Here is a 25,864-nt window from a genome sequence, read left to right on the forward strand (position 1 = left end):
TCCCAGTCATTTAATGCTCTTCTAAATAAGAGCTCCCAACCATGTTGGCTCCAAACTTGGGATACCTTCGCATTCCTCTGAAGACTTAAGGTATATAGGTGTGGAAAAGAGTTTCTAAGACTACCTTCTCCAATCCACACCTCATGAAAAAAGTGATTTTTTAAACCATTACCCACAGTGATTGAGATGTTATTGTTGACTTGGGGCCACAGTCTTCTTATGGTTTTCCAGACACTACACCCAATGGTGCCCACAACTTCCTCAGTTGTCCATTAAGTAAACCATATGTCCCTGCTATAAATCTTCTCCAGATGGCTCCCTCTTCTAAGCAGAACCTCCAGAGCCATTTTTGTAAAAAGAGAAATGTTCTGTTTTCTGAGGTTCTTCAAACTAAGCCCCCCTTGCTGATTGTTGAGGGTCAATACATCCCATTTCACCAGATTGTAACCTCTCTTCTCTTTGTTTCCTTGCCATAGAAAGGACCTCCTCACCCTGTTAAAAATATTTCTCAATGCTCTTTGGTATAGGGAAAAGGCTCATCATGTATGTTGGGAGGCCATCCAGTACTAACTTGATGAGAGTCAATCTACCCCCTAATGATAGATATTGACTTTTCCACATGGACAATTTTTCTCACACTTTTCCATCACCCCACTCCACACTTCCAATTCTTTATTTTTGGCCCCTAATGGCAACCCCAAATATTTAGTTGGTAAGGAGTCCACTTGACAACCTAAAATAGCAGCCAACTTTTGCAAATTCCCAACCTGGTTGATAGGGATGTGTCTTTTCAACCAATTTTACATGAAGACCTGAGATTTCTTCAAAAATAGTTAGGATGGCTCTTAGATGTCTGATCTGATCTGACTTGACTCTGCTTCACAGAAAATTAAGGCATCATCTGCATATAACAGATGAGATACTTCAAGATCTTCCCCTCTTCCTGACTGAGCACTTAAACCTTTCACCCATCTATTTGCATTTGCTATCCTGACTATGTGATTTAGACCTTCCATAGCTAGCAAGAATAAGAAAGGTGACATGGGGTCCCCTTGCCTAAGACCCCTGTGAGAATGAAAGGAATCTTTTGTGAGCTTCCATTTCATCCACCCTGCTCCAATACGACGCTTAACATACTTGTCAATCATTTCCTTGGATTAGTGATGCCAAATACTTGAAATTTCCTTTCTTATTCTTGGGAATGGCTTGTGTTTCAATCCTTACTTCCAAATCTGCCACGTGAGTTACGTCACTAAACTTGCACTTCAAATATTTTGTCTTAGTCCTACTCAACTTGAATACTTTAGACTATAAGGTCCGTCTCTAAACCTCTAATGTATCGTTAACTTGATGGTGTGTCTAGTCAATCAACACTATGTCACCATGGCACCTCTCCTTGGATATGCCACATCAGTGCATCCAGCAAATAGAAATGGGTTAAGGGTCATCCTTAGTGCAACCCCATCATGACTAGGAAGTGATCTGAGTCTCCTCCTACTATCTTCATTTGCGTCTTGGCTCCATCATACATGTCCTTAGTTGCCCTAACATATGTTGTACGTATCCAAGGTCTGTCTCTCAACCTCTAACTTATCGTTAACTTCGTCGCATGTCTCGTCAATCAACACTATGTCATCTGCAAAGAGCATACACCATGGCACCTCTCCTTGGATATGCCACGTCAGTGCATCTAGCAAATAGAAATGTGTTGAGGGTCAATCCCTAGTGCAACCCCATCATGACTAGGAAGTGATCCGAGTCTCCTCCCACTATCTCAATTCGTGTCTTGGCTCCATCAAACATGTCCTTAGTTACCCTAATGTAAGATCTTGGTATACCTTTAGACTCCAAACGCCACCACGAAGCCTCCTAGGAACATTTTCATAAGCATAACCAGGAAGTGTTCCGAGTCTCCTCCCACTATCCTTATTTGCGTCTTGGCTCCATCACAGAGTCCGGAGCCAAAAAGGCAATAAAATTGAGTATAAAACCAAAAGGGCAACATTTGGATGTAGTTGTTGATGGTGTTAAATTCTATGTATAAGCAGAATGAGTCTTAAAAGAAAATTAATATTCCTTCTTCATTATTTATTCAATCATTTTGTTATTGTGTTAATTTTTTTTTCTATTTTCACTATTTATATGTAAATAAAAATGCAAGTGATGTGGTCATCAGGAAAAAGGAAAGACAGGAGAGAGAAAATGCTCCCAGGCACGATTTTCGAAGACAGCCTAGTCTGAACTAAAATCGATTTGGGGACTTATTCTCCGGCACATATGGCAGGAATCACATCATCAGGGGTCAACAGCATTTACTACAATGCAAGGTTTAAATCATACGAAAACACTAGATGTAAAGATGGTACAGATTCGTGGTACAAATGGACTGAGAGTAGCAGAAACTTAGTGAGAAGGGTGAAGATTAGCATTAAAGTTTTGCGGTGGTTGGTATCAATATTTATTGAGGCGTCCAAGGTACAAGGGAAAGTTATTAGGAGATGGAAGCTCAAGGAACACTTTCCAGAGTTTTACTGCTCTCTTAAATACAACGAGAATGGTAGATTTGTTAGTTTTATTGCTATCCAAGGTCAGAACAAGTCTATAATTATTACACCGGAAGCTTCATACATGGGGGATGGAGTAATATCGTCCACAAAATAGCCAAGTTCATCTATGAACCCAACTTGCAACCAAAACCCCAAGTTAACATGGGCAAACAAACGAACACATCTTATAGGGAAGCAGTCCAAAGCAGCAGGTGGATGACAGATTCCATGAAGAGAGCGAAGTTACATGTGAAGGAGGCTCACATAGAAGTCACAAGCGGAGCACCGCTGGCAGAAACAGATCTTCTCAATAGATGCATCGTTGGAAGATTCCAGGACACACTACAGACCCCAGCTTTAAACGACGTAAGAAGATGTGCCTGCAACACTTGGAAGTCAGCAATAGGAGTCAATGTTTTTGCCATGAATGACGGCCAATTTCTGTTTGAACTCCCATCAAGAGTAGCAGCAGAACATGTCATGTCGGGGGTATGGGTATGGAAGAAGACGAACCTAAGCTTGTACTGGTGGAAGCCAACCACTGGATGCTGGCCAGATGAAGTAAAAAGAGATTGGGTCTGGATAAGAGTCATGGGATTACCTTCGAGCTTATGGTCATCGAGTATCTTCAAACAAATCGGCGACCAATGCGGTGGATTTATCAAAACAAAGGAAGAAACAAAGCTCAAAAATCACCTTCACTGGACTCGTATAAAAGTGAAGGGTGACGGGGAAAAGGTTCCGAGGGAGGTGAAGATTTCCAGCGACGGCTACGCCTACAAAGTTCCGATCTGGTGCGAGGCACCGGTGACCGTCAGAAAAGTGGAGACGAGGAGAGAGAATGAAGACAGAGAACCGCTGGGTAAAGAAGTTTCAAGATCTAGTACGATGGAGAAACCAACAGTTTATACACCACAGCACATGGGCACGATTGACAGCTGGAGAAATTTTGAATTGGGAGTCACGTGACCAGGCACGTGACCGCAACTGGAAAGGGAAAGGGCAACTTCATACAGTAGCAGGCCAAATAAGCGAGAGAAAAAATAAGGGCCCAAAAAAAGCTTTAGGCCAAACAAGGTTTAAACAAAAAGAAAGCAGTCAAGAATCCCAAAGACTAGACTTAGTAAGTGTTGAAATAATGGCAAATCTTTCTCAAACAAAGACACAGAATAGATTCAAAAATCTGGACAACCTGGAGGTGGAGGAGAGAAATTTCATGCCTCGCGAACAAGAGGAGACAATACAGGAGGGGGAGAACACAGTCACCGTAGCGAAAGCTATAAACATGGGAAAACAAATAATGGCCGTATCACAACTGAATGGGCAGAATGATAGCAATACGGAGATCACAGAGGATGATGTACCGCTGATGATTCATTTGCCATTAGAAGACAATTTTAATTCAAAAAGTCCTCCACTTTGGATTAAGCAACACATACTCAAATTGAGCACTGAATTTGGGGTAGATTTTAGAGGATGTGAGGAGAAAGCAGAGGAGCTCTTTACGAAAATTGATAATAACAAGCAAGGGAACAAGGGGGGCAAGGGAGAAGTCACAACAAACAAAAAGAAAGGAGCAAACGAATTGAAAAGCCTGGAACTGGATACAAAGTTCATGAGCTTTGGCACTAGAAGTAGAGGGGGATACCTGGCAATAGAACAATAATGAAGCTAAACATAGTGTCATGGAATATAAGGGGGATGAACTGTGCTAGAAAGAGGGAAGTGATCAAATATTATGAAGAACTGGAAGGCAGATGTAGTCTGTTTCCAAGAAACAAAGGTGGAAGGGGAAATTGAAAATATTGTGAAGGAAGTATGGGGGAATAAATAGGTGAATTATGCACAGTTAGAAGCCAGTGGAACCAGGGGAAGCATCGTTATTATGTGGGACAAAAGGGAGTGGGAAGGAGAAATTAGCAGTGTAGGGATGTACTCTATCACCTGTAGCTTCACAGGGATATGTCAAGATTTCAGCTGGCACCTCACAGGTGTCTATGCTCCAAATGATAGAGTAGAAAGGGAAGAGACTTGGTGGGAAATTGGTGCTGCCAGGGGGTTGATTGCAGGACCTTGGGTCCTATGTGGGGATTTCAACACTGTGAGGTACCCATCGGAGAAGAAAAATTGCAACAGAATCAACAAAGGAATGACAAATTTCTCAGATTTCATAGAAGACATGGAGTTAGTTGATCCTGAATTATCTGGGGGAAATACACCTGGAAGAAAGGAGACAGACATACAACAGCAGCCAGACTAGACAGAATTTTGTTCTGGGAAGAGTGGGAAGCAAATTTTAGAAATATAAGGCAGCACATACTTCACAGAGTGACATCAGATCACTCTCCCATAATGTTACAATGCGGTGCTTGGGAAAACGCAAAGTCATACTTTAAATTTGAGAACTGGTGGTTGGACATAGAGGGTTTCAATGACAAAGTTAAAGGATGGTGGAACTCCTTCAGTTTCATAGGGAAACCTGACTATGTCTTGGTTGCAAAGCTCAAAGCACTAAAAGAAAAGCTGAAAGAATGGAGCAAAACTGCACAAGGGAACTTGGGAACACAAACAAAATGTCTTGAAACAGCTAGCTGAATTAGAGGAGATACAGGAAAACAGACTCCTGAGGCCAGAAGAGATAACCTCTAAAACAGCATTAATCAGTGAGTTTGAAGACATGGCTAAAAGGGAGGAAATAGCTTGAAGGCAAAGATCTAGGGCAGTGTAGCTAGAGCAGGGGGATAGAAACACTAATTTCTTCCACAGAACTGCAAATGCACACATGAGAATGAATACAATCTCAAAGCTGAAAGTGAGGGGAGAAAGTTTGACTGAACCAGAGGAGATATAGAAGGAGATAGTAACTTATTATGAAGAACTATACTATGAGCCAGAACAATGGAGACCCTACCTAGAGATGAGAAACTATCCTATGATTCATGAAGAAGAAAACAAATTACTCTTGGCACCTTTTGAGCAGCAGGAAATTCTAGAGAGCATAAAAGCATGTGTAGGGGACAAAGCACCAGGGCCAGATGGTTACTCCATGGCTTTCTTCAGCCAATGTTGGGACATCATTAAACCTGATCTGGTGGCTACAGTGCAGCAGTTTCATAAGGCAGAGAGGTTTGAGAAGAGTATTAATGCCACCTTTGTGGCTTTAATTCCTAAGAAAGTGGGAGCTGAGGAACTGACAGATTTTAGACCTATTAGTCTAATAGGTGGAGTTTACAAGATCATTGCTAAACTGCTGGCAGAAAGGTTAAAGAAGGTGCTACACAAGCTTGTAGACAGCCAACAAATGGCATTCATAAAAGGTAGACAAATAATGGATGCAGTGTTGATTGCAAATGAATGTGTTGAGTCTAGACAGAGAAGCAAGTGCTCTGGAATTCTATGCAAGCTTGATATACATAAGGCCTATGATAATTTAAACTGGAATTTCTTACTACTTATGATGCAAAGGATCGGTTTTGGAGCCAAATGGATTAGATGGGTGAAATTCTGCATAAGCACAGTCAAGTTTTCTATTTTAGTTAATATAACTCCTAGTGGTTTCTTTTCATCCCAAAAGGGACTGAGACAAGGTGACCCCCTGTCACCCTTTTTATTCATCTTAGCCATGGAAGGTTTGAGTAACCTAATTCACACAACAAAGATGAAGGGTTGGGTAAGGGGCTTTAGGGTGGACAGCAGTGCACAAAATGGCTTGGAGATTACACATCTGCAATATGCAAATGATACCCTTATTTTTTGTGAAGCAATGACAGAGCAAATGTTGATCCTAAGAGTAATATTCATCATCTTTGAAGCAGTCTCTGAATTACATATCAATTGGGGGAAGAGTTTCATTTATCCCATAAATGAAGTGGCTCAGGTGGAGAGTCTAGCAGGGATTTTGGGTGGTAGGATAGGGGAACTACCAACCATATACCTAGGTATGCCATTGGGGGGAAAGAGCAAATCAATAGGGATCTGGAATGGAGTGATAGAAAAATGCTGAAAGAAGCTAACCAACTGGAAAAGCCAATATCTGTCTAGGGGAGGTAGATTAGCCATGGTTAATAGTGTGCTAGATGCAATACCTGCTTATATGATATCTGTGTTCCCAGCACCAAACAAGGTCATACAGAGGATAGATGCTTTGAGAAGAAATTTTTTTTGGCAGGGAAATGAAGATAAAAAGAAGTTTGACCTAGTCAAGTGGGAAGAGGTCATAAAAAATAAGAAAGGGGGGGGACTAGGGATCAGGAACATGAAGAAACAAAACAAAAGCCTAATGTTAAAATGGCTTTGGAAGTTTATGACAGGAGAGAATATGCTATGGAGAGAGGTGATCAGGGCAAAATATGAAATGGAGAATAGGTGGATGACAAAGATGGTAACTACACCATATGGATGTGGTATCTGGAGATCAATAAGAAATCTTTGGCCTTTGTTTCTTTCTAGAATCAGATTCCAGGTGGGTAATGGAATGAAGGTGTCATTTTGGGAGGATAGATGGATAGCCCAAAGAACCCTGAAACAACTATTCCCAGACTTATATACACTAAGCTTTCAACAAAATGCAACTGTGGCTGAAATGTGGACAGGACAGGGGTGGAACTTACATCTTAGGAGGAATCTAAATGATTGGAAGATGGGGAACATAGTGGCCTTCCATGATACAATGGCACAATTTAGTAATCTGACTAGGGAAGAAGACAAGGTTGTGTGGAAGATTGGCAGCAAAGGGGGTTTCAGTGTCAAATCAGCTTACAAAGATCTTAATCACTGAAGTTCAAATGATAGGATGGAGCTCTGGCAATGGAAGATGATATGGAGACCTAAAATCCCATACAAGGTAAATTGTTTCACATGGTTACTAGCAAAGGAAGTAGTGCTGACACAAGAAAATATAAAGAAGAGGAAGTTCCAACTATGCTCAAGATGCTATTTGTGTGAGGAACAGGCAGAGACAGTCAACCATCTCTTTTTTGCATTGCAAATGGACAAATCAATTATGGAGAATATTCAGCAACCTTAGGAAGATCACTTGGGTGAAACCAAGAAACATAGTACAACTCCTAAATTGTTGGATCAATATTGGCAAAAATACTACAATTAAGGAGGAGAGATGGAGGATTGTCTCAGCTTGTATATGGTGGACAGTGTGGAAAGAAAGGAATCAAAGATGTTTTGAGGGCAAGAAGAACAATTTGCAGAATTTCAAGATGAATTGTATAGCTCTTTATTATTTTTTGTGTAAACAGAAAGTCTTAGTACAGGCAAAAGAACTTTTTGATGTTTTAGACTATTTGTGACAAAAAGCACAGATGGAGTCGGTCTAGTTTGTAATACTTTTGGAAGGGGGGCTACTTTGATGTAGTATACATGTGGATAAATAGAAGAAAAAATTACCATTCTCAAAAGAAGTGATGTGGTCAAGTTTAATAATTTTTTATATAAGTTGATAATATTGAGGACAAAATATAGGGACATGAAAAAAAATATATAAAGGACAAAAAGAATTTTTTATGTCAACAAAAAGAAGACGCAGTTTAGGGTTGTGTATCGTTCGGTTCGGTCTGATTTTGAAGTTTATCGGTTTGACTTATTGGTTATCGGTTTGTAGACATGTTAAGCCATTATAGAGTCATTAAGATATTGGCTTATCGGTTACAAGTTTATCAATTATTGATCGTTATCAGTTCGGTTAATAGTTTAACCATTAGGATTTGACTCAAAAAAATCATTGAAAATCATTTACTTCAGCAAACGAGTTCAAATTGGTATATAAATGATGAAGAAACCAACATGGACTTTACCTTGTTTATAAGTGATTTTCAATGATTTTTTTTTGTGTCAAATCCTAACGTTCAAACCAATAACCAAACTAATAACGATCAATAATTGATAAACCAATAACCAATAAGCCAATATCTTAATGGTTTTATAATGGTTTAGCATGTCTACAAACCGATAACCAATAAGTCAAATCGATAAACTTCAAAATCAGACCGAACCGAACGATACACAACCCTAAACCGCCTGTTCTTTTGTTGACATAAAAAAGATAAAAATTTCTCTTTGTCCTTCATATTTTTTTCATGAACCTATATTTTGTCCTCAATATTACCAAATTATATAAAAAACTATTAAACTTGACCACATCACTTGCATTTTAATTTACATATAAAAAGTGAAAATAGAAAGAAAAAAAAAACACGAAAACACAACAAAACAATTGAATAAATATGAAGAAGGGATATTAATTTTTTTTAAAGCCAGCGATGTTTTTTTTAGAAGGGAAGGTTCATGTCGGAATGAGCCTTGTAAGATACATTATGACATGAGTCTTACAAGCCTCATTCTGACATGAGCCTTATACATAGAATTTAACATTGTCAACGGCTTCATCCAAATGTTGCCCTTTTGGTTTCATACTCAATTTTGTTGCCCTTTTGAAAATTTTGCTCAATTTTTTTGCCCTTTTGGCTCCAGACTCCTCCATCATACATACATATCCTTAGTTGCCCTAATGTAGGTTATAGGTACACCTTCAGTCTCCAAACCCCCCTAGGAACTTTGTCATAAGCTTTTTCTTGGCAAATGAAACACCATATATAAATCCCTCTTCCTCTCTCCCTATAATGCTCTAGCAATCTCCTTACGAGACATATGGCTTCTGTAATAGAACTGCCAAGTCCTTGAGCATTATGTTCCATCATGACTTATGTAAAGACTCATGTGCGACATGCTTAATTGAAGCCTTAAAGTAGCTTCATTAAAATTTAGTTAGATCTCTCATGCTATCCTATTTAAAAGAATTACTGGTATTAGGTATCTGTTACAAAACAGATATTCCCAAGTTGAAAATTGTTGTTAACCAATTTTCTTTTTTAATAAATAATTCTGTAACTACCTATTGAGATTAAATTTGCATAGAATAAAATTAATGATATCAGGTGTAGAAGGTCCGAAGACAAACACTTGTGTACCTTAGTTTCTGCATGTTGGAGAGCTGCTTCACAATATATTCACAAGATTGTTCCACAAAGTCATAGCAGGACAAGAGGTTCTGCCCAAGCAAAAATTCTTCAGTCTGCATCACCTCGTCAGAAATCATCAAACCACAATTAGATTCTAACTTTTCAGAATATAAAAGAGTGTAAAAGAAATGAAAGAATGCATTAAGCCTTCTTTTAGCATTGATTAATTAATCAAGCACAAATGCAAGAAGTTTCAGCTCACTATAACTGTTGTAGTTGTCTCTAGAACTTCAGTTTATTTTCAGAATGCTTAGCTGGTGCACAGGTGTCTACAAAAACTTAAGCTAGAAGAGGTAACGTAGGGCTGAAAAGACCGAGGAAGTGCACACCAAAATATATTGATATTTTTTTTGGTTGTTTCTCTTTCCTAGTTTGTTTAAAATTCTGCTAGCTATTTCTAAGTTTAGTTCCTTACTTTCAGTAAGCAGTAAATCAGTTTAGCAGACTTAGCAGTACTTCACAGTATTTTAGTCAAGCTGTGATGTATACATATAGTCCCTGATGATCAATAAAATTATATCTTTCAAGTCACTTTACTTGTTTTCTTTGCTGTCAAAATCCTACCATTGCCATCAGAGCCTTTTTGTTCTCAAGGGACTTGTGAGAGCTTGAGAGTGTTTGACTAAGTGAAACCCAAACACTTAAACAGACCATCCATAAAATCAGCTTTCAGAATTATGGAAGGTGACTATTTTTTTCATCAACTGCTCCACCAGTTTTTGATGGAGAAAAACTATCAAGTTTTGGAGGTTTGGGCTATTAGGATGGAAACCTACATGGATGCATATGATCACTAGGAGCGGTAGAGGAGGATTATGGAGTTCCGCCTTTACCAGGCAATCCTACCATAGCTCATATCAAAACTGATAAAGAGAAGAAGACCAGGAAGTAGAAGGCGAAGGCGTGTCTCTATGTTGCAGTATCGCCTACAATTGTTTCCCAGAATCATGACTCTTAGTTTGGCTAAGCCAGTATGGGACTTTATGGGGGGAAAAATATCATGGAGATGAAAGAATTTGAGGTGTGAAGGTCTTAAACCTGGTGGGCGAATTTGAAATGCAAAAAATGAAGGAATTTGAGACAGTTAATGTGTACTCATATAGACTTATCAATCTAGCAAATAAGCTAAAGTTACTTTGTTCGAATTTTTGACAAAAGAACTGTGAAGAAAATTCTTGTTACTTTACCTAAAAAGTTTGAAGCAACAATTCATTGGAAAATACATAAAACATTACTTTGGCAGAACTTTCAACTTTTTGCAAGCACAAGAACAAAGAAGAATGATGAGGAATGAGGCAGTTGTTGAAGGAGCTTTACAAGCAAGGTAAAATTCAATTCGGGAGGCTAGGCCAAGATGCAGAAGTTCAAGAAGAGATATGCTACAGCAACAAAAGTTGCTGCAATTGATAGCAATTCTAGCAATGACAAAGGTGGAAAATATCCACCTTGCCAGCATTGTGGGAAGAGAAATCATCTAGACTTGTTTTGACCTGATATGAGATGCAGAAAGTGTCATAACACAACACTTAAATGAAGCACAAATTGCATACCAACAAGAAATAGAGCAATTGTTTGTTGCTACTTGTGTTGCAAGTAAGAGTTCAAGCGAAAGCTGGTTAATTGATAGCATTTGTACAAGTCATATGACTCATGATATAGGGAGTTAGATAGATCTGTAATCTCTAAAGTTAGAATTGGTAATAGTGATTATCATCTTGCCAAAGGGAAAGGCACAGTAACTATTGAAAGCTCCATAGGTACAAAGTTAATTTCGAATGCACTCTTTGTTTCTAAACTTTATTTTGTTAAACGCAGGGTAATTTTTGGAGAATGGTTTCAAGCTTATTTTTTAAGACAAGTGTGTGATCTTTGATCTAAAATGGTGAAGAAATCTGTTAAGTTAAAATGAGAGGAAAAAGTTTTCTTACGATCCAATGGAGGAAAAGATGGATCCAAAAAGTTTTTTCTTTGGCTTCGTGGTTTACTTGCAAAAGATAGAAGTTGGATTACCTCAATCTAGTCTTACTGCTCTCCACGCTGACAAACAAGTTCCATTCAGATTGCTGCCGATCCGGTTTATCATAAAAGAACCAAACATATTGAATTGGACTATCATTTTATTAGAGAAGTTGTAAATAAAAGAGCTTATGCACTCCACTCGCTGTCTACTGAACGAGCGATAGAGCGAGCGAGCGAAGCTCTCAATCTAGTGACTTCCCTCAACCTTCTCTTTCATTTCCGCTTAAGCTTCCCCAGTTTGTGGGATTAATTGATTGGATACCCGAGACCCATAATATTTCCTAGGAACAACTTCTACGACGATAGGCATAAAGGCATGATTAGTTCCACAAATCTCACTGCAGTGACCATAGTAATAGGACTCCTTTTGCTGTCCCCAAAAGCTTCTTTCTTTTTCTTATTCCCATTTCTCTTTTTATTTCCTATAGATTTTATTCTCTTTATTTTGGCAAAATTCTCAATAGCTATTTTCCTTTCTTTAAATCTTCTTTTTTAGGATTTAATACATTTGTCATCGAAAATCTAACCTTATTTCCAAAATTATTTTTATACATTTCTAACAAATTTTGTAACTCGTAAAATTAGTACTTCTCCATATGTATCCCGTGATTTTCAAGTAGCTGATGTGTTTACAAAATCAATGGCATGATAGCATCATCGGTTTCTAGGCAAATTGATGTTTTTGATTCATCAACATCAATTTGAGGAGGATGTAGCGACAAGATATTCTAAATAGGGTAAACTAAAAATAGAGATATTTTATATTTACTAGTTTTGATGCACGTGCAAACAATGTAGTATACTATTTTTTAAAATAATGTCAATATTATTAAACCAAAAATTTAAGTAAACGATTATAAATAAAATAATAATGTATAAGTTTCTCTAAATAATGGATGTAAACTTTCTTATGAGTACTAATTGTGTGCATACTGAAAGTTGTCAAATCAATATCCCAAAACATTTATATTTATTTATAATATATAAGGTTTAGATATAGATAAAGTGATGTGGCACCTCTCAATGTCCTCCAATTACATTTATCTTATTTTCCTTTTTTGACTTTTTTTTACTTTTAAAATCAATTGTGATGTGTAAGAATAAAAACAGACACTCTTAAATCTCTTAAATATACCTTCTCTTCCCCTATAATTCATTGTTTAGTTATTGTTGTATTGTTGGAGTTCCTGCTATAAATATAATATAAATATAAATATAAAATATAAAGAATATACTAAATTGAGTGTTTTACGTTGGGGATATAGTAGTTTAACATTCAAGTTATGGGAGCGTTCCAATTCCACTGCTTCGAACTCACTCAACAGCTGCAAATCACAATTGATTTTTTTAAGAAGAGAAGAATAGAAAATGAGAACTCTTTGGAAATGTCACAACTCATCAAATAAGACAGGTGTTTGCTTTAAATGTTATATATAATAATAAGTAAATAAATATAATATGAAATATAGAATCTGTACTATTGGGTGTTTTTTTAAGAAGAAAAAGAAGAATAGTAACCCTTCAAAAAAGTCAGAACTCATCGAAAAAGTCATAATCTTTGGAAAAGTCTCAACCCTTCGAAAAAGTCACAATTCTTCAATGTGAAAGGGTGACTGCTTTTAAATTTTAATATAATATAACATAACAAATAAATAAATAAATATAATATAATCTGAAGTATAGAAGATATACTCAATTGGGCATTTTAAGAAGAAGAATCGAAAACTTATAAAATTTGTAGTTTAAAAACGAAAGGGAAACCTTCTATTTATAGTCAACAAAAGGTACTATGAACAAGTGTTTATTACGCCTTGTCAAAAAAAAAATCATAACCCTTCATAAAAGTTACAACCCTTTGGAAAGATCACAACTCATCGAAAAAAATCAAAATTCTTTGAAATAATTATAATCCTTTGGAAAAGTCACAATCCTTCAATGTGAAAAGGTATCTACTGTTAATATAATATATATATATAATATAAATAAATAAATATAATATGAAATATAGAAGATGTACTAAATTGAGTGTTTTAAGAAGAATTGAAAACTTAGAAAATTTGTAGTTTTAAAATGTGAGAGAACCCCTCAAATTTATAACCAACAAAGGATAGTATGAACATGTGTTTAGTGTGCTTTATAAGAAAAGCCATAACTCTTTGGAAAAGTCACAACCCTTCGAAAAAGTCATAACTCTTTGGAAAAATCACAACCTTTCGAAAAAGTCACAACCCTTTGAAAAAGTCCCAACCCTTCGAAAAAGTCCCAACCTTTCGAAAAAGCCACAACTCTTTAGAAAAGTCACAATCCTTCCAAAAAGTCACAACTCTTTGGAAAAATCATAACCCTTCGAAAAAGTCTCAATCCTTCAATTTGAAAAGGTGTTTGTTTTTAACACAAATAAATAAATCTTCATTTAACCCTTTTATAAATGAAGGGAATACAAATCTCTTATATATATATATATATAAGAGAATCTTAGACCCATCTATATGGCGCTCTCACAGATGAAGCTTCTTATTTAACCCTTCTTAGATGTCAACCTTACAAAAAAATCACAACTTTTCATAAAAGTCACAACTTTTCACAAAAGTCACAGCTCTTCATTTTTCATTCACATCTTTTAAAACCCAACACTTAATTTTAAGGCACCAAAAGAAGAAAGAATAAACAAAGAAAATTGATTTCAATGGCAATGCGACCCTACTACTCTTGCGCCTCTCACTCTACAACTCATAATGTTGTTGGAATGATTGAATTCATAACATTTGGCTTTTTAGTGAGCAAAACTTATATTTCTGCCAGTATTATTTGTAAGTTTTTTTCTGCTATAGGGGAGTCAATTCAAATACATTAATTAAACTTCTTATGAAGTGTGTTTCATTCCTCAAAGTTTTCTTCCTCCTATTTCATGAAGCTTAATCTTTTATTGTAAGTCATAGTGATTCATGCTACTATTGCAATTTCTTTTTGCTATTTTGGCGACTTTTTTCAACTCTGTTAAAAATTTCAGCAAGGATGATTGAAAATTGATCTCGTCTTTCTTTCCTTTCTACAGGCTTCCTTCATATACTTTTTCAGAAAATTGTTTGTGGGTTGTGCTATATTTGATAGCATACAACAACAAATAGATAACTTATGTGGAACCAATGGTGATGTTTGTTAAAAGAACCGAACAAATTGCTTTCTTGCTTGCCACAGTTAGTATATTATTTTGATTGTTTTATCTTAGGTACAAACACTTTGTATGCCATTACACTCTTGCTAGAATATTAGTATAGAGACAATTAGTCCACCTTTTTTATCGCAAGTTGACTAATTTGTCACATTTCTTTTTTTTTATGACAAGGAAAACCCGCAGTCGCTACCCTTCGGGTGCGCATAGGATAAAACTCCTCTCTTATTTTTGGGCATAATAAGTGATCAAGTTTTCTTGAAACTAACATATGCCCAAAATACACTATGACAAAAACAATGTTTATCGGCAATAAATATGCACATTGACAAAGAGTGTTAGAGCCTTTACCAACATAAATTAATTGTCATTAGATTTAATGTCGCTATAGACTTTAGGGACATTTATAGAGAGTACTAATTGTCTCTGAAAATACATATTAGCGGCAATTAAGCTATTAATTATCGTTAAAGATCATTTTTGTTGTAGTGATAACTCTTTCTTTTGGCTTCTTTCAATTAACTTTGTGACCCTGTAAACTTGGATACTGGAAACTTGGATATAGCCCGACAGACTATCTTTTTGAAAAATATGTCAAGCAACATGACTTTTTCTTCTTGATTAGGTCGCCTTTATTATCATTTGTGGATATTTGTGAGTTTCAAGTTCTCACAAAATTATGCTGTGAGATTTTAATTTGTTATGTATCAAAATTTTGGTTTAGAATATCCAGTTGTGAACAGTTCCATTCAAATGCCACGTATTGCTTGGTTGATCATTGTATTAATTCTTTATAACTGCATACTATAACCATAACAATAACTATGGTTCAATTCCAAATAAGTTGGGGTTGGTGATATGAAATCTAAGCAATAGTAATGAATATTCTGAGACAATGAGGAAAAATCTTTATGATATTTACAATTTTAGGGTCATTTTTGACACATACAAGATACGACATACTATAATATAAAAGAGATTGATAGAAGTTCATAAGAAAGGAGCCGAAGGTTCTCCATTTGATTTTAGTTAATTATGTTTTTGTATGGACGTGATACTCTACTTTACTTAGGAGTGTTGTTGTTCGAGGCTTTATGGTCCCTTTTTATAAAACAAAAGCACACGCAGAGAAAAGAAAGAGCAAGTGCAGCAGTTGAACAAGAAATTGAACAGAGAAGAACTGAAGGCTCTGTTCTTTTACAGCAGACACATAGAGTTATATATAAAATAAGCATTAACTTCTAACTCTTACAATAACTCTAACAAATAAAACTCCTAGCTTAATAAACAACTAACCTGATCATCATTCCTAAAATATAGGAACTGTTATTTGACTCAGTAAACTGCAGAAGTAAAACAGTCAAAGAAAGCTCTAAGATGCACTAATTTTTAACACTCCCTCTAAATGCATGCTTACGATCAACAACTCCAAGAGTAGCCCTGAAATATTCAAACTTAGCCTTTATCAAGGACTTAGTAAATATGTCTGCGACTTGCTCATTTGTAGAAATTCCTTTCAGAACAACTTCTTGCTCCAGCACTTTCTCTCGAATGTAGTGATGACAAACTTCTATGTGCTTCATCCGACCATGAAAAATTGGATTCGATGCAAGCTTGATAGCACTTTCATTATCACATCTAATTTGAACAGCATAATCAACTTTGCACAACATCTCTCCTATTAATCTCTTTAACCACATACATTCTTGCGCAGCCATAGTCGTGGCTACGTACTCAGCTTCAGTGCTAGATAATGTTACCACTGGTTGTTTCTTGCTGCACCAAGAAACCATAGTTAAACCAGTACTGAAACAATATCCTGAAATTGAATGTCTATCATTTGTATCTCCAGCCCAATCCGCGTTAGTAAATCCATCTAACATGAATTTCTCATGTCTTTTGTACATAAGACCATAATCTAGTGAGCCTTTCACATAACGAAAAATTTGCCTTGCTGCATCTAGATGTGAGCTTCTTGGACAATGCATGAACTGAGAAACAATTCCAACAGAATAAGCAATTTGTGGTCTTGTGATAGTTAAATAAATTAAACTACAACAAGTCGCTGAAATTCTTTGGCATCTTTTAATGGCTTTCCTTCAGCTTTCATCAACTTGAGATGTGGTTCACGGACCGTGACAGGGACCACGTCCGTTGACCTGCCCGTGGTAGGCAGTTGGACTCCACCAGGCCCAGAAATCAGACCACGGGACCCTTCACGGTCCGTGGTCTTGATGACGGGCCGTGGGGGCGTCCGTAAAGATTAAGCAGTAGCCCCCCCCTTAGCCAACCTCTAGACCCCACGCCTAAGTGAAGACCACGGACACCTTCACGGTCCGTGGTCCTTCACACGGCCCGTGGGAGGGTCCGTGAACCAAGGCCCTCAGACCACTGGACCAAGTGAAGACCACGGGGGGCCTTCACGATTCGTGGTCCTTCACACGGTCCGTGGTGAATCCCGTGGACCAGACCCCCAGAACCTGAGGTCACTAGACTACAGACCACGACCAGCTTCACGGTCATTGGTCCCTTTCACGGTCCGTGAAAGTGGTCGTGGTCAGCCCGTCTGCAGCTTTAAGTCAGGGGTCTTTTGGTCTTTTCCTATTTCGTTGGACCTTTAAACTACGTCATTTTAACCCTAAACTACGTGGTTTTGGTTAGTTTTAGCCTAGAAACATAACTAGAACTTACCTAAGTCAAATCTTTCATCAAAACTTAGAAAATTAGAACGTAAAAAAAGAGAAAAGGTCGAGCAACCCTAGTTCAAGAACGCAGCAAGGTTTTCATCAGTTTCAGCCCCGAAATCAAAAGATTTCCCTGTGGAATTCGTCACCAGGTATGTGGGATTTCACTAGTGGGCTCCTTACGCCCATTAGGTCCCTAGAATTCAGTTAGATTCTTGATTCCCTTATTATGACTAGACCTAAGGTTTCTAGAACTTCAACAGATTATCAAGAATTAGTTATTTACATGTTCCAAATCAGATTATCATGTTATTATTTCGTTTCTTACATGAATTTTAGACCCTAGCTATGTATTTCTTTAGTTCTTGAATTACACATGCTAGGTCAGATATTTCAGTATTTTAGATATACATGCCTCGGTTTTTGAATGTGTCATTATCAGTATATTAATGTGCATTCTCAGTTTGCATGTCAGTTTTGAGCTATCTAGTATATTACAGAAATTCAGTCATAATGTGTCAATCATTTAATCTATTGGGAGTAACATAATACCGAGTAGGACTAGGGTCAGTCACCCATATAGTCCCAAAACTACGAGAATATATTTTCCAGAATCGGTGATTTGAGAAACTGAAACTAAGTTTCTCTTCAAGCCTGGAGCATGAAATACATCGTTCAACTTGAAAGCCCCTGTATCTCCAACATCAATCTTCAAGACTCCTTCATTAGCTACTATCAATCTTCAAGACTCCTTCATTAGCTACTGTCAATCTTCAAGACTCCTTCATTAGCTACTATCAATCTTCAAGACTTCTTCATTAGCTACTGGATATGTCGAGTTATCCGTTGTAACAACTACTCGTTCTCTTTTGTGTTGACGCAACTCGAAAAGAAGAGAATCATTTCCGGTTACATGGTGTGAGCAACCAGAATCAAGGATCCATTCTTGTTTGCAGCTATAATTATTGTGCAGAGCTTGAACAATTACAACATCATCGTTCCTCGTTCAGTAACCTCAATAGTGAAGCACTGCTCCCATTTGAGTTTCTCATTTCCATCATTTTCACTTGCAATATTTGTTTTTGAGAGCTTCACTCTGCAATATTTCTTGATGTGTCCAATTTTACAGCATCTATAGCACTTCCTATTATCAAAGTTGCCACCAGTAGCTTTTTCACCATTTGATTCTTTTTCATTGTTCCTGCTTTCAAATGATGTATTTTTCTTTTTATTCTTATCCCATGAAAGAGAGTTGCATCTGGTTCAAGGCTTCTTGCCATTTGCTTTGCCAATGCCTCTTAGTTGGAAAGCAAATTTTCAAATTCTTCAACTGAAGGTTGCTTTGTCCAGCCCTGAATGGAGGTCACGAAAGGATTATACTCCTTCAACCCTCAAATAAGAAATCATCGCAATCTTGCTTCATCTTCTCATCAGGATCTAATTCTGAAATTTCAGCACAAATAGCTTTAACTCGCAAGAAATATTCAGAAATAAACATGACTCCTTCTGTTAGGATTGTCAATTCATTTTCCAACAGTTGCACCCTAGCGGTGGTCTTTTTAGTAAACAATCTCTCAAGTATTTCCCAGACTTCTTTTGGTGAACTAACATCACGAACATGATCGATGAGCTCTTTTCCAATTGACGTTCTCAAAGCAAAGAGTGCTTTACCACATTTGATGTTCCATTTTCTCCGTGGTTCTGAAATTTCCAGAGTATTTGCTGAAATTTCTACTTCAGCACCAGCAATAAGATCCCACAAGTCTTGACCTTGAAGGTAAGTGATGTGAGGCCAAAATATATATTTTTAATCATTATTTGTCACACATTGATTATTTATATCTGTCCTTTTTTAGCATGAATTTTATGAATTGTGCTAAATAGTGTAATTTATTTGTAGGAGTAAATTGGTGTAAAGTTGAAGAACTTTGGAGCTAAAACGAATTAAAGATGAAATGTTGAAGAAGGAAAGCAGGCAGACAGCTTAATAGATTAAACTTTATAAAATAATATATATTTTGGTGGAAGTAGAATTGGAATTGGAATTGAAAATGCCACGTGGCATCATATGAAGAACGAAGATGGGCAGGAAACTCGGCAGAGCACAGGAATTCTTATTCCGCTTGGATTTAGATTCCTAATTTATTTTGGACTCAGTTATTTTATTTGGGGTTTTCTACATCTATAAATAGTCCATAGAAATAAGTATTTGAGGCAATCAATTAGAGGAGGAGATCAATCATTGGGCATCAAGTAAAAAGTTGTTAATACTTTTAAGGGTTCTTTTCTTAGAGATTAGTGGCTAAACGCCCTAGTTCTGGGGCTATAGCTACGAATTGATTGTTGATTATTTAAGGTTTTTGAATTAATTCTCGGTTGTCATTATAAGTTACTTCTATATTCTTGTTTTAGTATCTTATGCTTGATCACCATAAGATCAAGCATAAGATAAATATATTGTCTAATCTTAAAATCGGGAGAGGAGAGGTTAGATAGACCAAAGAATATAGAGAGCTCGATCCACCCATTAGATTGAGGTGATTAGTGTTCAGGAGTGACGCCCGGACAAACACCTTGCTTGGTTACGAAATACGATGAAATATAAATGTTCACCAGTTAGTCTATTTATCCCCGCTCAACGATGTAGTTAGATAACTAACTGGAGTAGGCGACGAGAGGTGTATAGCCCGACTCATATAATTAACCCTATAAACCAGTAACTTGACAACTAAAATTAGTTCTAAGCCAAGACTATGATACATGAGATTCATTGCATGCTACAGCCCTAGAATTTTCCAACCATTGTAAGTAATTTTATTATTTTGTTCTTGCATTCATTTCGTTTGACACTCTTAAATAAATAATTAGACTAGTATAATTTAGTAAATAGTTAATTGACAAGTCTTTTGTGTTCGATAATCTGGTTCTTTTAAGAGCCACTATATTACTTGTGCGACAACGTACACTTGCGTGTGCAATTGGAGCAACAAGTTTTTGGCGCCACTGTCGGGGACTTAGAAATTAACTATTCTTCTAGGTTATACTTTTATTTTTTATTTCTTTTGTGTTTTTTAATTAGTTTTTTTTTCAACAATTATTATTTTTCTTTCTTTGAATAATTTGGTACTCTTATTGATATGGATGATTGGGATAAATCGTGGTTGGGTGATGAATGTCCTTTATGTCATATATGTTCATTGGAATGGTTGCCCTAAATCTTATTCCCTTCCCCCGAACCCCTATTATGATTCTTCTGTTATTTGTGATGTTGGTAGGGGCGATGAAGTGGATAATGCAAAACAAGTTTCACTTATGGAATGTACGGACATGTTGGACAAAGTTAATTCAAAAATCACTAGACAAATATTTGAATGCACAGAAGGGAACAAAAAAATCATGAAATTACTAGATAAGCTTGACGCTATTCAATTAGAAATTACAATCCAAGCTGAATTAGAAGAGATTGAAGCCCAACAAGGAGAAAGTTATGGAGAAACAAACATAGTGAGCCAATATTGGATACAAGGACAAACTCAACTTCTAAAGCTTGAAGAGTCTATTCGTGATGGTCTGACATACATGACAACCCAACTCATTGAAGAAGAGTTGAGCTCACACAAGAAATAGATCAATTTGGCTCAGATATTCATGACTTAGAGACTCACTTGAACAAAAAGATTGAGGTGTCTGATGCTCAATTACCAATTGTCGTGGATAATGGCCAACTAGTGGAGCAAAAAGAGGAATTTCAACCATTCAACTACACCTTATTCCTTATTATCGATGTTGAGAAAGAGTACAAAAGTGAGAATGTTGTAAATAATGTTGCTTTGGAGTTGAGGCAACTTGAATCTCATTCAAAACAATTTTCTATAAAATCTGAACTAATGAATGAGTGTATTGATGAGGAACAAGGGCCCTACATTCTAAAAAATTTTAGTCCACGTAGACAAAACGACATTTCTCACATAAGGGCAAAGAAGTGCAAGATGCGACATATATTACTTGGTTCCTTTATCTTTCTACCACCTCCCCTTGAGAGGAGCAGAAAAATAGATGCAAAGTTAGGGGTACAATTCATAAGTTCAAAGTGGAAAGAAAAATAGTGAATTTACTTGTGTCGTGCCACGATGTTAAATTAGGCGCTTATTGGGAGGCAACCCAATTTATAGTGTAACTTCTTGTTTTATTTTTATTTTATTAGTGTCATTTTTTTTTCTCTTTTGGTCTTGTTTTTTTTTTTTGCAGGTTTTGGAGAAGTCTGAGTATCCAAAATTTGGAGCTAAGGAGCACGTTTGAGCATAAGTGTTGGGTGACGATCCTTGATGAAAATTAAGAGAACATGCTACTAGCTAGGCCTAAAGGCTTAAGGGAGTTTTTCTAACTCTTGTTTTTAAATTTTATTTGATGCTTTGGGGACATAGCATCTTTTTAAGTGTGGGGTGGAAGAATAAATTCCTAATTTTTATTGTTTTATTGTGTCTTTTATTTTTTTTAGGATGGATTCCTTGGCTTTTGTTTTCGATTCTTTTCCTGAGGATAGTCCCTTTGAACCGAGTGTCTTTTATTTTTTTTTAGGAATAAGTTTATTTTAATTCATTTTTCTTTTGAGAGAAAAGAAAAGATCCTTTTGAGTGGTGTGATACTTGCTATTTAGGCCTAATTTTTGAGTAGTACTTTCTTGTGAATGTTTGATTGATAAAAAAAAATGTAGATTCTTTGACACCTAAGCTCATGGTTGTGACTTTGTATATAGCTTATTTTATTTTGTAGTTTGTTATGATCTTGTCTCTCTTAGAAGTGGAATTGATCCACCTTTATTGATACTTGTGCCATGTGTGGTAAGATTTTGTTTATTCCATGTTTTGCATCTTAGTCTAGAACTTGCCCTGCATGTTATTAAAGCGAAATAAAAAGTGTTGCTTTGTTTAGGAGATGATAATAGGTTTTCTTTGATTTGTCTAAAATTTTAGCCTTTTCAGATATTATATCACTAGTTAACCCTTTGAGCCTGTAGCCTTTTATTGGTAGCCATATTTTTCCCTTGATTATTTTGTTGAATCCCTAGTTTTGCACCTTGCTTCCTTGAGCATTATAGCATAAACTTATTCTAATTATCAATTCTGAGAAAAAGAGATGGTTGAGTGAAAAGGTAATCAATGATAGCTACAAAGTGTTTAAAAAGCCCTCTTTGAAAGAATGTGATGTGAAAAAAAAAAGATGAACAAAAGAAGTTACCTTGATGATGGCCCTGGTCCTTCCAAGGACATCGTGCACCTTAACGCATGTAAAATACGTAAGTTGAGGGTGGCTATTATGAAGGAAAACTTTTAAAAGAGAAGAAAATAATGGGTGATGAAGTCTAAAATTGCAAAGTGCTTAAGGAAGTGTAAGTCACTATTATATAGTTTTCCTACATGTCCCCTAGTCTACATTACAACCCGTTAAAGTCCTATTTGATTCTATTCAAGCATGCTTAATTAGTGGAGATGTACATAATGGGCAAGCCTATGGTTCTTTGTACATACATGTGAATTTTATTTGTGAGTGTGAGAGTTGTTCATGATATGAAGTCCTTAATTTATATTCAATCTTTTGAATTGAGTGTGTGGACTATTTCTTCTTGTAAGGATACTTGTTTCATGATGGATAGGTGATTTTATTAACTTTCTTTGAAGCGAGTAGTGAGCAAACTTAAATTTGATGAGTTCAAAGTTTTTCCTTGAGGTTAGGAGGTTAGAGATTTGTTGTTTATTTGGATGTCTTGCATAATGATTGAGAAGTGTACTTGATGTTTTGAAATTGGTATATGGCCTAATTGTTTGTATTAACCAAAGTGATGACATTACTAGTATGATTTTTTGAGATGAGCTTTAATGTTTGCTCGAGGACGAGCAAAAGTTTAAGAGTGGGTATTGATGTGAGGCCAAAAATATATATTTTCAATCATTATTTGCCACACATTGATTATTTATATTTGTCCTTTTTGAGCATGGATTTTATGAATTGTGCTAAATAGTGTAATTTATTTGTAGGAATAAATTAGTGTAAAGTTGAAGAACTTTGGAGCTAAAACGAATTAAAGATGGAAGGTTGAAGAAAGAAATCAAGCAGACAGCTTAATAGATTAAACTTTATAAAATAATATATATTTTGGTGGAAGTAGAATTGGAATTGGAATTGAAAATTCCACATTGCATCATATGAAGAACGAAGATGGGCAAGAAACTCGGCAGAGCACTGTTTACACGTACAGGAATTCTTATTCCGCTTGGATTTGGATTCCTAATTTGTTTTGGACTCAGTTATTTTATTTGGGGTTTTCTACATCTATAAATAATCCATAGAAATAATTATTTGAGGCAATCAATTAGAGGAAGAGATCAATCATAGGGCATCAAGTAAAAAGTTCAATACTTTTTAGGGTTCTTTTCTTCTTTTTCTTTTCTTAGAGATTAGTGGCTAAACTCCCTAGTTATGGGGGTTGTAGCTACGAATTGATTGTTGATTATTTAAGGTTTTTGAATTAATTCTCGGTTGTCATTATAAGTTACTTTTATATTCTTGTTTTAGTATCTTATGCTTGATCACCATAAGATAAATATATTGTCTAATCTTAAAATCGGGAGAGGAGAGGTTAGATAGACCAGAGAATATAGAGAGCTCGGTCCACCCATTAGATTGAGGTGATTAGTGTTCAGGAGTGACGCTCGAAACACTAATCACCTCAATCTAATGGGTGGACACCTAGCTTGGTTACGAAATAGGATGAAATATAAATGCTCGTCGGTTAGTCTATTTATCCCCGCTCAACGATGTAGTTAGATAGCTAACTGGAGTAGGCGACGAGAGGTGTATAGCCCGACTCATATAATTAACCCTATAAACCAGTAACTTGACAACTAAAATTAGTTCTAAGCCAAGAATATGATGCATGAGATTCATTACATGCTACAGCCCCTGGAATTTTCCAACCATTGTAAGTAATTTTATTATTTTGTTCTTGCATTCTTTTAGTTTGACACTCTTAAATAAATAATTAGACTAGTATAATTTAGTAAATAGTTAATTGACAAGTCCTTTGTGTTCGATAATCTGGTTCTTTTAAGAGCCACTATATTACTTGCGCGACCACGTACACTTGCGTGTGCAATTAGGAGCAACAGTAAGCCTCCATACACATTCTCCAGTAGTTGTAGTTTGTCCCTACAAACTTCTCAACACCAAACTATGCGTTTGAACTATTTCCCCCATTTGCTGACTCCATACTGCACAAACTTTTTCTCTGCAACTTTCAATCTCCTCCAACAAGACTGAACAAAATTGATAGACAAGAAGAAGGAAAGAACATTTATGCCAATAAACTGGCTCTTGATACCATAAAACAAAAGCACACGCAGAGAAAAGAAAGCACAAGTGCAGCAGTTGAATAAGAAATTGAACAGAGAAGAACTTTATTTTGCTTGAACTGAAGGCTTTGTTCTTTTACAGCAGGCACTTAGAGTTATATATAAAATAAGCGTTAACTTCTAACTCCTACAATAACTCTAACAAATAAGACTCCTAGCTTAATAAACAACTAACTTAATCATCATTCCTAAAATATAGGAATTGTTATTTGACTCAGTAAACTGCAGAAGTAAAACAGTAAAAGAAAACTCTAAGATGCACTAATTTTTAACACTTTAACGGCTAATGTTGTTCTTTATAACTTCTTGAAATTCAGAAAGAAAGTTTGTCACTTTTGACCAATTATATTCATGGAGATTTTCTTAGACTTCTTTCTTATACTTAAAATCTCTCTATCATACTCAATGACTCATAATTTTTTGTGCAACAATAATGGAAATTAAAAAAATATAGTACTTTATGATTTTGGAGGAACGCTTTGCCTTGAGATAAAATATTGTTGAAAATGTAGTGTATGTACCGAAATACGAATATTATCGAATGATCATATGTAAGCTTAATAAAATAGTTCGATCTCGTGTGAAGCACAGGTAATTTACCTAGTATAATATAACATAAAATATAACATCTAAATGGAGTATTTTAAGTTGCGGGTATTAGAGCAATTTAACATTCAAGTTAGGGAGTTCATGTTTTTAAGGTAGTATAGAAAGATATAGAGATAGATAAATAGATAGATTATACAATATTGTGCAACATTAACTATAGAATATTTGGTAGGATTTACATTAAGTGTAAAATAATTTGCTTCCTTTTATCTCTTATTTCTCTTGTGAATAAATACCAATGTAATTTGATGTATTGGATCAACGAATTAAGATAATCACTCTTCAATTTTTTGTGTTTTTTCTGCTTTTGACAGCTCATTGGTGTGAAGTGGGTTTATTGTACGAAATTGAATGTTGATGGTTCTATTAACGAGCTCAAGGCAAGACTTGTTAT

General features: G+C 36.0%; 1 protein-coding gene across 1 annotated transcript in view; it reads right to left on the minus strand.

Moving 5' to 3' along the window:
* LOC125809600 (uncharacterized) overlaps window positions 1-25,864 on the minus strand; it is a 32,702-nt gene that overhangs the window by 3,991 nt on the left and 2,847 nt on the right. The window contains exon 3 of the mRNA XM_049489228.1: window positions 9,527-9,630. Within this exon, the coding sequence (XP_049345185.1) occupies window positions 9,527-9,630 (104 nt within the window). The remainder of the gene's footprint in view (window positions 1-9,526; window positions 9,631-25,864) is intronic.

The sequence above is a fragment of the Solanum verrucosum genome, unplaced genomic scaffold (assembly GCF_900185275.1).
Source record: "Solanum verrucosum unplaced genomic scaffold, falcon-dt-bn FXZP01000902.1, whole genome shotgun sequence".
In the NCBI taxonomy this organism is placed as follows: Eukaryota; Viridiplantae; Streptophyta; class Magnoliopsida; order Solanales; family Solanaceae; genus Solanum; species Solanum verrucosum.